This window comes from Doryrhamphus excisus, chromosome 1, assembly GCF_030265055.1.
Source record: "Doryrhamphus excisus isolate RoL2022-K1 chromosome 1, RoL_Dexc_1.0, whole genome shotgun sequence".
In the NCBI taxonomy this organism is placed as follows: domain Eukaryota; kingdom Metazoa; phylum Chordata; class Actinopteri; order Syngnathiformes; family Syngnathidae; genus Doryrhamphus; species Doryrhamphus excisus.
The window spans coordinates 31620284-31635319 of NC_080466.1; the positions used below are offsets into that span (position 1 = coordinate 31620284).

The window sequence follows — 15036 nt, forward strand, 5'->3', positions numbered from 1 at the left end:
TTTGTGCGGCAGTAAGATGTCGTGTGGGTGTCGTGTTAGGTGTCATCCATGAGTGGCTTTTTTTTCAGATCAGCCATGAACAAAAGCGTGTTGCTGCCACTTCATCAAAACAAAGACAAACTCATTAGTGCGTCCATCACTGTGCACCCTTTGGTCTGACTGGCAAATTAATCCACCAAATAAGATCCCAAACCAGGAAGTTGTCCAAACTGCTGCAAGGTGCTTGTCACTGCCAACCTCCCTTAAGACCAAAAGCAGTGTTTTTTTTCTTTAACTTTATTGAAATACACAAACAGCAGTGCCAGCTAAAGCTAGACTTACAAACAAGTCAAATGCAAGATATTTTTATTTTTCTGCTGAATGAAAGTAAGAATTTGACTGCCAAGATGGAGGACTATATATATACCCAAGCTCACCAGGAGGTGATCACACTTTTACAACAAAGTATTACAACTTTTCTTGGAGAAAGATAGTGTGCATGTACGTCACCTAAAAAAGCTTGCTGGAACACATTTTTTCACCGAGTTGCTCGCACGTTCTCTTCTCTTCTACGACGGAATATTAGAGCCAAATTGGGGGGAAAAAAATGCTATTTTGAGAATTGTACATTTACAAGAAGAAAATCACATTTACGAGAAAGAAAGTAATACATTTACAAGAATAAAGTCGGACATTTATGAGAAACAAAAGTCAAAAATTCATCAGAATAATATTGTAAATTTACAAGAAAAGAGTATTTCATTAAGAGAATAAAGTTTTGAATTTACGAGCAAAATAGTCACACATTCACGAGAATAACGTTGACATTTACAAGAAAAAAGTCATAATATTTACAAGAATAAAGTCGTACTTTTGTAAAAAAAAATAAATACCTGTAACATAAAGTTACTGTTTTTTCTCCTAAATTCCCGACTTTATTCTCGTTAATTTACCCCTTTAGTTTCAAAGTGTTTGATTGTATGAATACTAACAGACATACAGTATACGTACATTACTAACATTTGGTAACGTACAGCTATGAAAAGAGGGGACCTGTGTGACTTGGATAAAAGTCATACCAGACTTTTTTTTACTTCTAAATGTACTACTTTATTCCCCTAAATGTACTACTTTATTTGCTAAATGTTTTTCACTGTGGCCCTAATACGCCGTCATACCAAACGACTAATTCTACTGTCGCCGACATTCTTCCGGCGTGAATTCTTGCAGCCACCGCCGACCAATTGGAGAGAGAGAGAGTCACATGGTTTTCTGCGATGCTTAGGTACGCTCAGAAAGATACAGACGTAACTCTGACGTCTTGGACCAGACAGAGACAATCGTTAAAGAGAATTGTTCTGATGATGAGAACGTAGCCAACATTAAACTGCTGAAAATTCTGGAATGTTGAGTCTTTAGAGGTTGCATCCACATGGGGATGGATGATGTCATGCGGCGAAGTCAGTAGGGACTTGACTGGTCACCATAGTCGTGTATCCACGCCAAACATTTGTGTATCAATATTCTACCAGACATGTTTTATGGTTTATTGATGGTAGTTTAGTATTGTATCTTTAAAGAATGAACAATGAACCAATTTGGGCCTTCGGGTCAACAATTTTGGGAAACCTTGCCCTAACATGAGGGTGAAGGATCCCAGCGAGGTCCTTTCTAGTTTAGGCATGCACACGTGCTCACACACACACACACACACACAGTAGTGACTTTTTGACAGTTGCCTCACATAGTTGTGCTAGTGTGTCCTTTCACACAGCAGTTGTCCCAGCTCGCTCTAAATGCTCCCTTTATTGACTTCTACCACTGTGTGTGTGTGTGTGTGTGTGTGTGTGTGCGTGTGTGTGCGTGCGCTCACTAAGTTGAAGAGCAGTTGTCGTTGACAGCTGCATGGGAGTCGAGCGGCTCCAAATAGCCGAGGTAGCTCTCCCGGTCCTCCATCAGCCAGAGACCCCCCTCCGTCCGGCCCCCCCTTAACTTCTGGCAGGCGTGGGTGTTCACATTGCATGCTGACGCTTTTTTTTCTCTTTTGTTTTTAAACTGAGTGGGGCGCCCCTCCTGGAACACATGCTAGTCCGAGCAGGAATGGGACCACGTCAGTAAGTCCATCAGGTTGAAGTCCATGTTGGGATGGGGGTGAGGGCAGCAGGAGCAGGTCATCAAAAGTGCGAACGAGGCCGCTGTTCCATCCTCTACGCTCATCAGACGGCGTAGTACCGGTCCGTATCGTGCAGCACATGGTGGAAAACAGCGTTCCTGGATCGTAACAGCGTGCTGACGTCGGAACCCTACCAGCAGCCACAACGGTCTAAAGATCAGTTGTCCCAGTGAGGCCAGTCCCGCAGCGTGGCGGCACCCGCACGCCCCCGTCCGTCTCGCCGTCAAAGAGTTTGTCTTCCGGTCTCTGTGGGCGTCAGCACAGGCCGCCGTAGCACAGAGCTGCAAGCAGAGCGCTGGTCAGTTTGTCTCTGCAGCAGAAGCACATAAGAAGACAGGAAAGTAGGAGCGGTCTAGAACCAGTACAAGTCCTTGGTCTTGTCCTGCGTCTGCAGACCTGAGAGGTGACACAGCGGTGACACAGAGAGAGGAGAGAGAGAAGCGGAAACAAGGCCGGCAGTCAAGATGGAAGCAGGAAACCACACAGAGGGAAACGGACAGCTGCTGTCGATGGCGGTAAGACGACACCGAGAGGCGGAACTCCTTGCTCGATTAATTGGGATTTGCACCACCACCGCCGTGCTGTCTTAGCTTCTTGTTTTCATTCCGGGCTGGCGGGGGCGGGAGGGAAGTTTACTCACACTAATCTTAGCAGCCAGTCTACTTCAGCGGGATGCTCTTTAGCGTCGGCAACCAATAATGAACAACAACTAAAAAACAGAATTAATATAAAGTTGGTTAAAGTTTTTTACTGTTATTTTTTTCTCAAGGAGGATGAGGATGAGGAGGAGATAGCGTCAATATGCCACCAAAGGTTCTCCTATTTGGCCATATGGACCAGGAATGCTGCTGGGAAAGAAGCAGGATGCTCGGATTAGCCTGCTGCTGTGTTTAATGTGACTGTCAGGAACAGATGAGGTGTCCCACGAGGTAGCGTATGTGGCGAATGACACGCAGTCCAATTCGAGAGAGGCGGCCATTTGATTGTTTAAGATTACACTCGGCAGAGATGGAGGTGTGGGTATGTGGCGCTGCGCCAGACTGCGCTGCTCAAGAAATTTGCGCGGTGTCGGCATGCCTGGGTTATGAAATTAAAGCCCAAAACCTGGACTTAAATGCATCACCACATGACGTTTCAGCAAATCTCTTTCAAAGCATTGCTTTTTTTCTAGTGGGCTGCCATGAATGGCACAAGAGCAAAAGTGTGATGCTAACCAGAGAACAGGAAGTTGACTTTTACGACACTTAAGAACGTAACGATGTGACTTGCCAAAACCACAACAGTCCAAATAGTTTCTACGGAGTGACATACCAAAAAGGGCCCCCGGGCCACAGCTTGGGCCTATACAATAAATAAAACATTTCTGCTGGCCGCAGTTTGACCTTGGAACTGACTACTGCTATGAGGAAATGATTTGAAGTTGAGGTTGTTTATTACCTGCTTCCATGTTGAGTCCGATCTCCTGTCCAGATCCGGACAGACTTCCGCTCCACGCCGACCCCGTCCAGGACTCCCCCTTGCCCCCCAGGTCACAGGGTGAGCTACCAGACCCGGCTACCGAGCTGCCGCCGGCCGCCAGGCGATGATGAGACCTCACCGACGGCACCAGCAGCGAGCTGTAGCGGGGGTCAAACGGCGTGCCGTACATCTCGTGCACGGCCGGGCGCGGGTAGGCTGAGCCCTGCGCGCCGATGGCGCCCCCTAACGAGTACGGGTGGTGGTGGTGGGACGGGTACCAGGCGTCGGGGCTGGGCTGGTGGTGCAGGTGGCCGTGGAGGGGCGACGGAGAGTACGAGTCCCCGGGGAAGGGGAGCTCGGAGTGGGGGGCCGACAGAGCGCTGGCCAGCGAGGACGACACGGACGACTGGTAGGAACTGTGCCAGAAAGACGCGGGGAAACCTCGTTGGCTCATTGGGAAAGATCCATCTGCTGAACACACAAAGAAGACGCGTCAACTGTGGCTGCGTGTCGTCTGGCACACGTCTCACATGAACACTTGGCGTGTGGAACGAGTCAACACGCTTAAACACGCACAGTCTCTGTAAATTGTCCATTGATCCATTTCAGCGTCGTTGTTTTATTCTGACACGATGGCACCTGGGAAATTAATGTTTGGGGTTTTTTTTGGTCAGGACAAATTCCCCTTAGACACCCAGGCCTTGGGGGAGGTCAGCATGGCAGCAGGGCTCAGGTTACGCTGAAAATAAGACAATTGGTAACGTGATAGCGCAGCTAACTAATTAGTGCTGAGATGGTTCATTTGCCAGGTTAGAGTAAATTAGCCAAGTCACTTAAGCATGTGATTTTTTTTATTTACACACATATATATATTTACCGCAATCAAATTTTAATCCTGAACACCCAAAGCTCACCTAACCAAGCCCTCTGCTCTGACGGCGTCCATCATGTTCTTCTGACTTACGAGAAGAACATGGTTTCATGGTATCGGTCATGCAAAGCAAAGCGTGAAAGCTTTGGGCTTCCAGCTGCAGCTTGATGCTATTTTGAAAAGTATTTCTATTTTTTGCACACACACGCACACGCACCTTTAGGGGCCTTGTGTCCGCCGCTTGGGGGGTACGGGGAGGAGGAGGAGGAGGAGGCGGGGGTCTGGCTGAGGGCGCGGCTGAAGTGCTCGTCCACCACGGCGCTGATGTCCCCTTGGAAGTACGTGAAGAGGACGCAGCGCGCACTCAGGTACTCGGCCCCCGGGGGCAGCTCCTTTTCCTCCTCTTTGATGGTGGGGGGTCCGGGGAGGCCGCCCTGCGGGTCTTGCATTTTGGAATACAAGGCCACTTTCTGCACAACACGGACACACACACAGAGTTCTAGGATGAAGGGGAGGCGTTGGAGAAGAAAGTTTGACCATTTTTTTCATCGATAGATTAAAAAAAAAGCATCAATCAATTTTATATACATTTTGTATATTTTGGATATGGGCATATTTATATACATTTCATTTCTATTCATAGCAATTAGTTGTTATATATTTACACTGACTGTATAGGTCAGTATTATATATATTTATATTGAGTAAAATGGCTTAAAAAAACACACACACAGCTAGATGTGACACATTGGTGTACAGCATGAAAATAAAATAATTAAGTATTGTCTTATTTGTTGTCTTTTCTTCAAAAAACATTTTTTGTATTATTAGTGTGTATTATTTATACTAATAATACCATGTACTGTATATGACTTTAAGAGAATAGTCCACTTTGTTTAAGAAAATGTCCTGGTTATGACTTTATTTTTCTGAACTGAAAAACATTTGCCTTCTTAACTTTGATGTGTATACTATGAAGTACACACGAACCTATCCTTCTATCCTTCCCTAAGACAACTTCTGGTACTTCTGGTACCAGCTCCTGGTAAGCTTGGATATATAATCCTCCATCTTGGCAGTCAAACATATTCATATAATATATTCATCCAAATATCTGGCATTGGACTTGATGCTACGTCTAGCCGCAGCCAGCGCGGTCTAAGGAAGGTTGGCAGTGACAAGCACCTTCCAGGATGACCTCTCCAGGATGCAGCTGTACTGCAAGTACCTCCCGTGTGACGTTAATGTGTATTTTATTGTCCGATGAGCAAGAATACTGGATGTCACACTTCCATTAAAAACATTACACGTGCTGGAGAAAGTATGAGAAATTATAATCATATTATGTTTCATATTCCTAGACACACGCTGACAACCAGCTGACCAACGGCATCCAACTCAGCACTGAGACGGCGACGGACGCCTCTTCTTAGATTTCTATTTACTCAGGAAATGTGACCTTTTTTACTGAAGAAAATGTTAAAAACCCTAACCAAAAACTATGATTCTATAGAATACACAGAAAATATATTTGTAATGCAGTTCAATGTTTGCTTTGTAATTGGATTTTTCATCATCACTCTTCCTCACCTGCCTTCCCTGCCCACACGCCACTGCTTCTCATCCACGATATTTCCAACCCGTACTACATAAGTAATGTTTTTCAAGACAAAAAAACATTAAACTGAAAAGAAATCATGATAATTAATCATAATTATACATATACATAATTATACAAATGAACTTCACTAATAGTTTAGTTTTCAGGAGTGAATTACAGCAAGTATTTCATAATAACAGTGAATAATACCTTATGAATGATTTGGAGTCCAGTGAGTAATATATATAAAATGATAACTTAATATGGCGACTATATTTCCCAAAACAAACCAAGGTATTATTGAGTATGAATAAAGTTATGTGGATTGAAGTGGTTACCTGCTGCTGGTGCTGGTGATGGTAGTGGCCGTAGGGGGGGAAGTAAGGCTGAGCTCCAAACACCTGGTACATCACATCCAAGCAGCTCATGGCGGAGGTGTCACGGGGATCGAACCGGCGTCATTTAGTGCGCTGTGCGCCGCGCTGGATCGGCTGTTTCTCAAAGTCCGTCTGAAAGGAAGTCACTGCCGCTGCGCGTGGACGCAATGGAGGGGGGGGGGGACCAAGCCGAGACCACCACGCCCACCACCACCCGCGGCACCTCCCTCCAATCGCAGGCGGCACAGGGCGGCCGATACTGGAACTTCTGTGATCGATCCGAAACCAAGTGAATACGACTCGCACTGCCAATAACGATACTTTTCGGGTGGAATGTTTTCAAGATCGTTTTGTGATTTTGCCCATGGTTGGTTCATCATGGTAAGGATTTGTACTTATATGTGCAATCTCTCAGCAATTTAACAATATATAATTACAACTATAAATACAATGTAATAAGATTAAAATATAATTCAGTCAGTCCAATGAATTACATACAATTGTTTGAGCAAAAATAATGTCCATATTGGATAATAAAACTATCGACTCAACTTAGATCTATTAGTTCTCATTCAAATCATTAGGCTTTTCACACAAAGGCCGTCTGTTGTAGACAATATAATATAATATATATGAATATATATATCAATGTCACAATCGGAACAACACCACAAAAACTACAAACTAATATATCGATCCCTCACTCTTGTACGATACTGGTATCACACCGTTTGGATCGATCCCACAGGCATTACTCCACAGAGAGAAAGACAGATAAAGAGATAGATAGATAGATATTTGGATAGATATATAGATTTATGTTGAACATGAACGTGAAATGTTCAGTTGAAACTGCAGTGACGTCACCAGACCGCTAGCCAAGCTAAAGCTAGGTAGCTAGGGAGCTTCGGTAGTCTGGACGCCCCCAAATGCTGCCTCTCACAGGTCAGTACAAGTACTACGTCACTTTACGTTTGATTGCTTGTGAACAATAATGTCAAGTGTGAGGTCTGACACATTTAAAACTCTTAGAAGATTTAAATTGGAGTCACCTGAACGCCTCATGAAAGCCTCTGCTGCCCTCTAGTGGCCTTTCTTTGAGCAGGGACCCATATGATGTCACCAGTAAGCTGACAATGAAGAGCTCCAGTGATTGACAGCGGTCTCCTTAATGACTTTACAAAAATAAAACACACACACACAGGGGTTCACCCTGGACTGGTGGCCTGCCAGTCGATGGTCGATGAAGCTAACATGCTAACATGTTTTTGGAATGGTGGGGAGGAACCAACTCACGGGGAGAACATGCAAACTCCACACAAAGAGAAGAATCATGGAGAGCGGAGAATCAAACCCAGGTCTTCCTGATCCCCGGACTGTATGGCCTCCATGCTACATGCTAACCACTCGCTCGTTTAAAATGTCTTCATTTTGTAAGCAAACTACAGATGTCTACCACGGTAGGAAGATGGAAGAGGCTTCCTCCTCCTCTCCTCCATCCTTGACACACAATGAGTGACTAGCGTGTCTTAACAAGCATTGTGTGTGTGTGTGTGTGTGTAGTGTGCCGGACAAAAGGCCCGAGCAGGTGTGTGTGATTGTTCCAACGTGCCCTGCACACACTTCTTCATTCAGGTTTTCTGAAAGACGCGACCGTGACCCCCCATTTACCAGTGGCCCACCAGCACTCCCACCAAGGATGACCTGTGTGTGTGTGTGTGTGCTGTTAATGCACTCAGTCAGTGTGCACTCTCATGTGTTAAAAGATGATCAGTGAGATGTGCTTTAAAACCAACAGATGCCTGATATTGTAATATATTATATATTATATATATTATGGATACCTGACATAGTAGCTGATATACAATATTGACCGGCACTGATACACATCATTTTTCTTTGATTGGATGCATGTCTCATTACATGCTCTCATTAACTGCCTCTTCGTCTCTGTTTTATATCCTCCATGGACAGAAAGAAGAAGAAAGACATCATGATTGTGGATGATGGGCAACCCCCCCCCCCTCTTGAACTTACAGTAAGTAATACAAAAATGTGACATCAAGAAAGCTGTTAGAGCAGATTATTTGTGTTGACATGCCATCCTGTGGGAAACGGGAATCGCTTTGGGACACGGGAGATGGAAAACAATGTCCCGGCATCACCACAGTTTCAGAAGCCGTCCAGAGTGTTGAAATTGAAGAGCACAAAGCAGGAGAAGAAAGGGTCAACTGGTCTCTGATGAAAAGATTGTTTCAATGGCCTGTGCTGGCATTCACGGGGAATGAAAACAGATCATTCAGAGCGGAAAAGCTGGCAGAGCTCACAAAGAATCAACTTTTCACTTGGAAAAGGCAAAGTCAATTGAAAGACAACTTTTTATAAGCATTTAATTTAGCCCGGGCTCAAAGGCATTATGGCAGGCAGCTCAGCAAGGACAGTGCTTTCAAAGGCCGTCTGAATATCCACTTATTTTCTTATTCACACGTGAAAGACCACGGTATTCCAGCGGAAAGGTTCAGGGTCTGCCTGTTGGTGGGAATGGCGTTGTGGTCAGTCGCGGGCGGAAAATGCACCACTAGAAAGTAGAGTTTGTGCCTTCAAACAGCCAATAACAATGTACGGAAGCGTGCACCTGAACTAGTCACGCACTGCCAAGCCCCGCAACGCTTTCATTTCGTATTTTACGAATGACCGCTATGCTAACGTTTGTTGTGATGTTCCTTAATGTAACTTCATGTAACCGTGCGTGGGCGACCCTGGGGCCAAAGCCAGATTGGAACCTCTGCACCCTCATTTGCTGTCCTTATCCATCCAGGACGGTTAGCTCGCCGGCAAAGATCAATAAAATGCCCCCTCGTCACTGAAAGCACTGATTAACTCCCTTAATGAATATTTTCTCAGCACGCCTGCCTCATGATCTGCAGAATGCAAACAAACACGACGAGAGACACGCCAGGCATCCTCAATTAACCAGCAGTGACAAGCCGGGCCGCCAGGAATCTCCACAATGCCGCTGCTCGCAGCTGCCCACCTTCCTTCTTGATATTTTGACACGTAACACATGCAGATATGCTAACAAGTTATATACCATGCTGGGAAAAAGTGTTTGCATGAACAAGTTTAACAGTCGTCTTCCTTTTCTTGAATGATCGTAGTACAGCCCATCTTTTACCCCCCGACCTCATCCATGACATCATTTCATTCCACAAACTGAAATTATGTGTGTCTTTAACATTATGGAGTCCCACATATAAGTGTTAAGTCCTGCATACGTGTGTTCTGCTGTCATCTAAAGATACGCAATCATGTTGCACACGTCTTATGACACAAACCAAAAAGTTCGGCTCTACTCGTCTACACGTAAACACTGAAGCCCAAGTGCCATCCAATGTCATCATTGATTGCCCAATGTCATCCTGGCCAAAACGTTCCAACATTTTTTAAGGAGTGTGGACGTTTGAGTGTGGACAAAAGGCCATAAAAGGCCATTTTTATAAGATCTACGTCTGTGTAAACCTAGTCCGAGTCGCTGTCACACTTTACTAAGGTTCAGTCAAAAAGGGAGACAGGATCACCAACTACAAAAATAATTATGACATGTCAAAGTTGGGTGCAGACACGTTTTATGATGGACACAACGCCCCAAACTGAATCCAACAGGACACACACGCACACATACACACACACACAATCCCAGCATCTTTGGTGCCATTAAAAAGTGAACATTCTGCAAAGGAAGAATGACAAGAAGCCTCAAGCGTGTAAGAGAATTTGCGGCACAACGTGGAATCCTCTTAGCATATTTAGCTGCGGATGGGCTGGAGAGACATTCTTTACCGATGTGTCGTTTTATTAGACACCCTGGTCTCAGATGAGGTTCGCTATCCTGACGTGAAACTTCGGTGCTTGTTGACCTTTCTTCAAATATCGCTGCTGACAGTCGCAAGCGTCATGCTTTTTATTGCTGGTTTCTAACATTGCACAATAGACTAGGGGCACTGCCCTCTGCTTCTGTCTGCCATTATAACAGAGAGCTGTGGTTTTAACATGATGCAAGTGCGTTAATTACACTAAAGATTTTAACCTTCATTCATTTTCTACCGCTTATCCTCACGAGGGTCACAGAGGATGCTTGAGCCTATCCCAGCTGTCTTCAGGTGAGAGGCGGGGTAGATTTTAACCTGATGAAATGAATTCAAAAGTCTAATATATATTTAATTAGGAATGGAAAATGTCTATATTTTATTTCTTTTCGGGCCAGCTTGACACATCCTTTGCACATTTGCAGAGAATGCGCCCCCTTGTGCAAAAGGGGCTAGTGGCTAGTGCGGCCCACCACACAGGGCAGGTGGAGGGAACATATGAAGTGATGCTATCTTAGGGATGTAAACACAACATTATGTGCAAGACTTCTACTGACCATGTCCTCTTTTCTACAATGTGTTATATTAGTGTGTATGATGCTTATAGAAAACTAGCATAAATGATCAATATCAAGGACAGGTAAAAAATAAAGGTATCTGCATATGAGCGTCTGCTGAAATAAATGATCCGGTAATAAACATATGAAAGAAATACCTGACAAATGAGCGATATTGTTGGGGTAAAGGCAGACTATCTGACGCATTAAACGGCATAGCTCACGTTCAGGAGCAAGAATGTCTTTGTGTGACGTTGAATAGGCCAAAAGTGCTAATTAGGATGCTCTTTTGTGTCTCTGTCTGATGAGTGCATTTTCATTAATCTCCGGCGCGTCCGACTCGGTTGAATGGATGAAAGCGGTAGAGGCAGCCGTCACATTCTTCTTCCCGGGCGCTCGCCTCGGACGTGACTCGACACTTGCGGTGTAATGACGGCGAGCTAAAGCAAAGCGTTTGATGAACATTTCTGGCGTGGCAGCGTTGTTGCTAAACAGATTTAGTTCGGTGTGGGTGAGGCCCTTCATTAGCCGAATGCGTACACTCCGTCCTTTCTTAGCTTCTTTCTTCTCCAGCGAGCGCGTCTCGTCTTCTTTGACTCCACGCACACGGCAAAGGATGGCGACAGCGCCGTGAAAGGACTCGCCAAGGCCCCCGGCGACACCTCATAAATTGGCTCCTCGTTAAGAAGAGGCGCGTGACACAGGTGCAGCATCGGCCGGGTCACATCCAATCACGTGCAGCGTGATACGTAAACGACTTAGCGCGCTCGGCTTAATCGATACGAGGTTTTATTGTTGGTGAAGGCAAACGTGCGTACGCAGAGACTGATCGATAAAAACAAACACCTTAGCAGCACAAAGCTCCAAGATGGATCCATCCCAAGGCCAAAAACGTGTATGCAGGACAATGAAACGCTGTAAATAAAGGTGTGAGTGTGTGTGTGTGTGTGTGTGCGCATACACCCCCCCGTTACCCTGACACCACCAACATTGTACAGCAGGATGAATACTACAAAGGTACAACACGTGGTTGATATGCGAGGGGAATAAAGGAGGGCTTGATGTGAAGTAAGGCGAAGGGGTGCTGGCTTGGGGGTGCAGGCGGACGGTCGTGAGGGAGACGTTTAAAAGAAAAGTCTCCAAGCAACTCACAATAGAAGGTCAGAGGAGGGAGAAAGCAGGGAGACGACAAAACCTGACAACACAATACGCCATTATTCAACCATATGCTAGTTTCCTTTAATGCACACCTTGGCTTTCGCTATTCATTTGTTCTGGAAGAACAACTGAAAGATCAATTTCTCCCGTAGGAAATAATGTATATCTGATGAATACAGACACCAAAATATGAACGTAAAATACATTCAACACTGTGTTATCAGTGTAACCCAAAATCCTCATCAAAAACTATGCTCAGTCAGAGATGTTACTATTGTTAGAATATTTTGAGTATGGATTGTTTACCTTTCCAAGCTAGGACAGCACCCATGTACAAAGTTCTCTGGAAGGATGTGCCATTATTGAAGGGGCTTCACACTATTTTATCTAAAGTTGTGTTTTCCCCCTAAAGCTAATAAGAGGCAGCAACAACTGCAATCAAGCGTTTGCCATAACTTGCAATGAGTCTCTTCCAGCGGTGGAGGATGATGTGGAGGATTGTTAGGGTCCGAGTAAGAAGGACCAAAACTGAACGGTCTTTCCCAAACAAGAGAGTCCATTTTCCTCCAGTCAAGCTTTGTGGAAGACGAAGGAGCGAACAAGCCAACTTGAGACTCGCTAGATGTTCGGGGTCGTGCGCGAGTCAAAGCAAGGCGAATCCGTTTTTTGGCGCTGCAGCGAGCGTAAACAGCAACAAGGACAAGCAACAATGCGGCGATGGAGGAGGAAGAGGAGGGAATGTGACAGCAAAGCAAAGAGTTTAGAAATACATTCCTCATCGCCTTTTTATTCCACGCAAGACTACTTGTACGCGCCAGAGAAAAAAGTCCTCATTGAATAATCATCAGCACCATTTTAGCTGCTTTGTGACGGCAGAGAAAAGAATTTGTTTCAACGCTCAAGAGGCTCATTGAAAAATGAATTACAAGGCCGACAAGGAAGCGCTGGAATGAAATTCAACTTTGACGCGGCGAGGCCGCCGTGGAGGCGCGGCCAACGCTGCGCCTGCGCTGGTCTTGCCAAGGTGAGCCGAGTCAGTCGAGACACTCACAAGAGCGCCATCAGTCATCCGCCGCTTTTATGTGAGGTGGCGGCGGGGGAAGGGGGGGCTTCAATGGCGTCCTCCTTTCATGCGCCAGGAATGTTTTTGTGCCGAGTTGTACTTCGGTGTGCTGTCGTTTAAAAAGACCGGGAATGTCACATGAAGAAAACTTCACAAGTTCAAAATTTCATCCAAAGACAAAATCTACGAGAAAACGGCGGTGTTGGCGTCATCGGAGCGCTGCCGGCATGTGACGCCAGGAGAGCCGAGCTGGACAGCACTGCTCAACAGAACTCAATCAGTGGGAGCGGGTTTGAATCCCGGGCAGGGAGCAGAGCGGAACTGCGTTCCAATTGCATCTGAAGGAAGCACTTTAAGCTAGAGGTCACATGACCTGTCATCATCATTCCGAAAACGTTTATGAAGTTATTAGACTGCAATGATTCCTTTATGGATGTCAGCATGGCATCACTCTTTGTTACAGTAAAATAATAACAATAATAACAAATATTATGATTAAAGCAGGGCATCTTTGTTGTCCTTCATGGGCCTCAAAACTGTCCACTGCGCCACTAAGGCAGGGGTGGGCAAACCTTTTTGACTCACGGGTCACATAGAATGAACAAAATTTGGGGGGTCCAGAATATATATTTAACACACACACTATTTTACGCTTATAATTCTAACAGTCCGAATTTAATTACTCGTCTAATTTTATCTGTAAAAGTGTCATACTACCAGTTATATGTTCTCATGTCCATTTTTTCCGGAGCGCTTTAAACATCAGACGGCATCAAACGCCGAAATTAAATTTTACAGTTTTTTTATTCTGAATAAAACATCCGACTTGCAAGTCATGTTGCCAGCTTGTATGTTAAAAGTTGAAATACTTAGAAAGCAACTGGAGGGTTCAACTGGATTCATACACTGGGTGGGCCGCATGTGGCCCCCGGGCCGTAGTTTGCCCACCCCTGTACTAACGTGTGTGTGTTTTTAATTTGATGTAAAACCCTAAAAAAGCATCGTGATGGCAGAAGAGTCCAAAAATGGACAATTTGGTCGCAACTACAAGAAGTGTCAATTTGGCTCATTAACATGCAAGAACATCAATTAGTCTTAACAAGCTTATGGATGATCTCACACACACACACACACACGCACACACACACACTTGTCCTCGTTGGCGCCTACTGCCATGAAATAAGTGTAGCAGTGAATGGTTGAGCCAATGCTACGTTTCACTTCTTTTGATGATGTATTTTTTCATATTTTCTACTTTGCAACCTTGGCGGCGGCGCTGAAGCACGTTTCTCTCAGGGGCAAAAAGCAATTAACTTTTGTTTGAATGGGGCCTCTCCATCCTGAATAGTCGCCACACGTCGCCTCCTTTACACGCCTCTTCTGAGACTCCCCTGACATGCCCTACCCGACACTTTATTAGGCACGCCTTACCGATAATGGCATGTGGACCGCGGAGCCTTTTAACAGGACCGGCGTCCCTAATGTTTGGACCTCATCCACAGAACAGAAGACAGAAGCACCAGCCTGATAATGACACCTAGTGGCAAAGATCTACAGCATCGCCATAAAAATGACTACTTTTATGACACACGGTTGGATTTCATATAGTTTGCTGATTTATTTTTAAAAATTACAAATAAATGTAAGTAAAGCTGTATAGCCAAAAAAGGTATTTTAGTAAAGGATTATGCACTGCAAATAATAGTTTATCGGCAAAAATAATATTTAAAAGACCTAATTTTTTTATATATGTATATAACACATATATATGCGTGTGCGTACATGTAGGACCTGTGGGATGAGCTTAGCTGGACAGAAGTGTCATATAAGAGACACATGGAGGCGGGCCGTCGTCATCTTGTGGTTAAACATTGGCCCAAAGTTTGCCTTGGACCGTCTGTTGTTTTCACGCCAAAGATGGGCCAATTGTTGGC

At 45.0% G+C, this 15036-nt stretch overlaps 1 protein-coding gene and 1 long non-coding RNA gene across 5 annotated transcripts; one reads left to right on the forward strand and one right to left on the reverse strand.

The window, feature by feature from the left end:
- Positions 1–365: 365 nt before the first annotated feature.
- Positions 366–7964, reverse strand: vgll2a (vestigial-like family member 2a). Of its 4 annotated transcripts, none has more exons than XM_058089916.1 (4): positions 6420–7964; positions 4699–4951; positions 3590–4078; positions 366–2548 (listed from the first exon to the last, which is right to left on the reverse strand). In XM_058089916.1, exons 1-4 carry the CDS (start codon positions 6507–6509, stop codon positions 2505–2507), a joined length of 876 nt encoding a protein of 291 aa, XP_057945899.1. In that variant the 5' UTR covers positions 6510–7964; the 3' UTR covers positions 366–2504. The 4 variants fall into 4 exon arrangements, with proteins under 4 accessions (XP_057945899.1, XP_057945909.1, XP_057945918.1 ...); XM_058089926.1 differs by having other exon boundaries at positions 366–2433; positions 3590–4081; XM_058089935.1 differs by having other exon boundaries at positions 366–2462; positions 3590–4081.
- LOC131139970 (uncharacterized) lies at positions 6548–10612 on the forward strand. Its single transcript, XR_009132331.1, has 3 exons — positions 6548–7403; positions 8433–9280; positions 9363–10612. It is a non-coding gene; the product is annotated as an uncharacterized LOC131139970 (long non-coding RNA).
- Positions 10613–15036: the final 4424 nt, after the last annotated feature.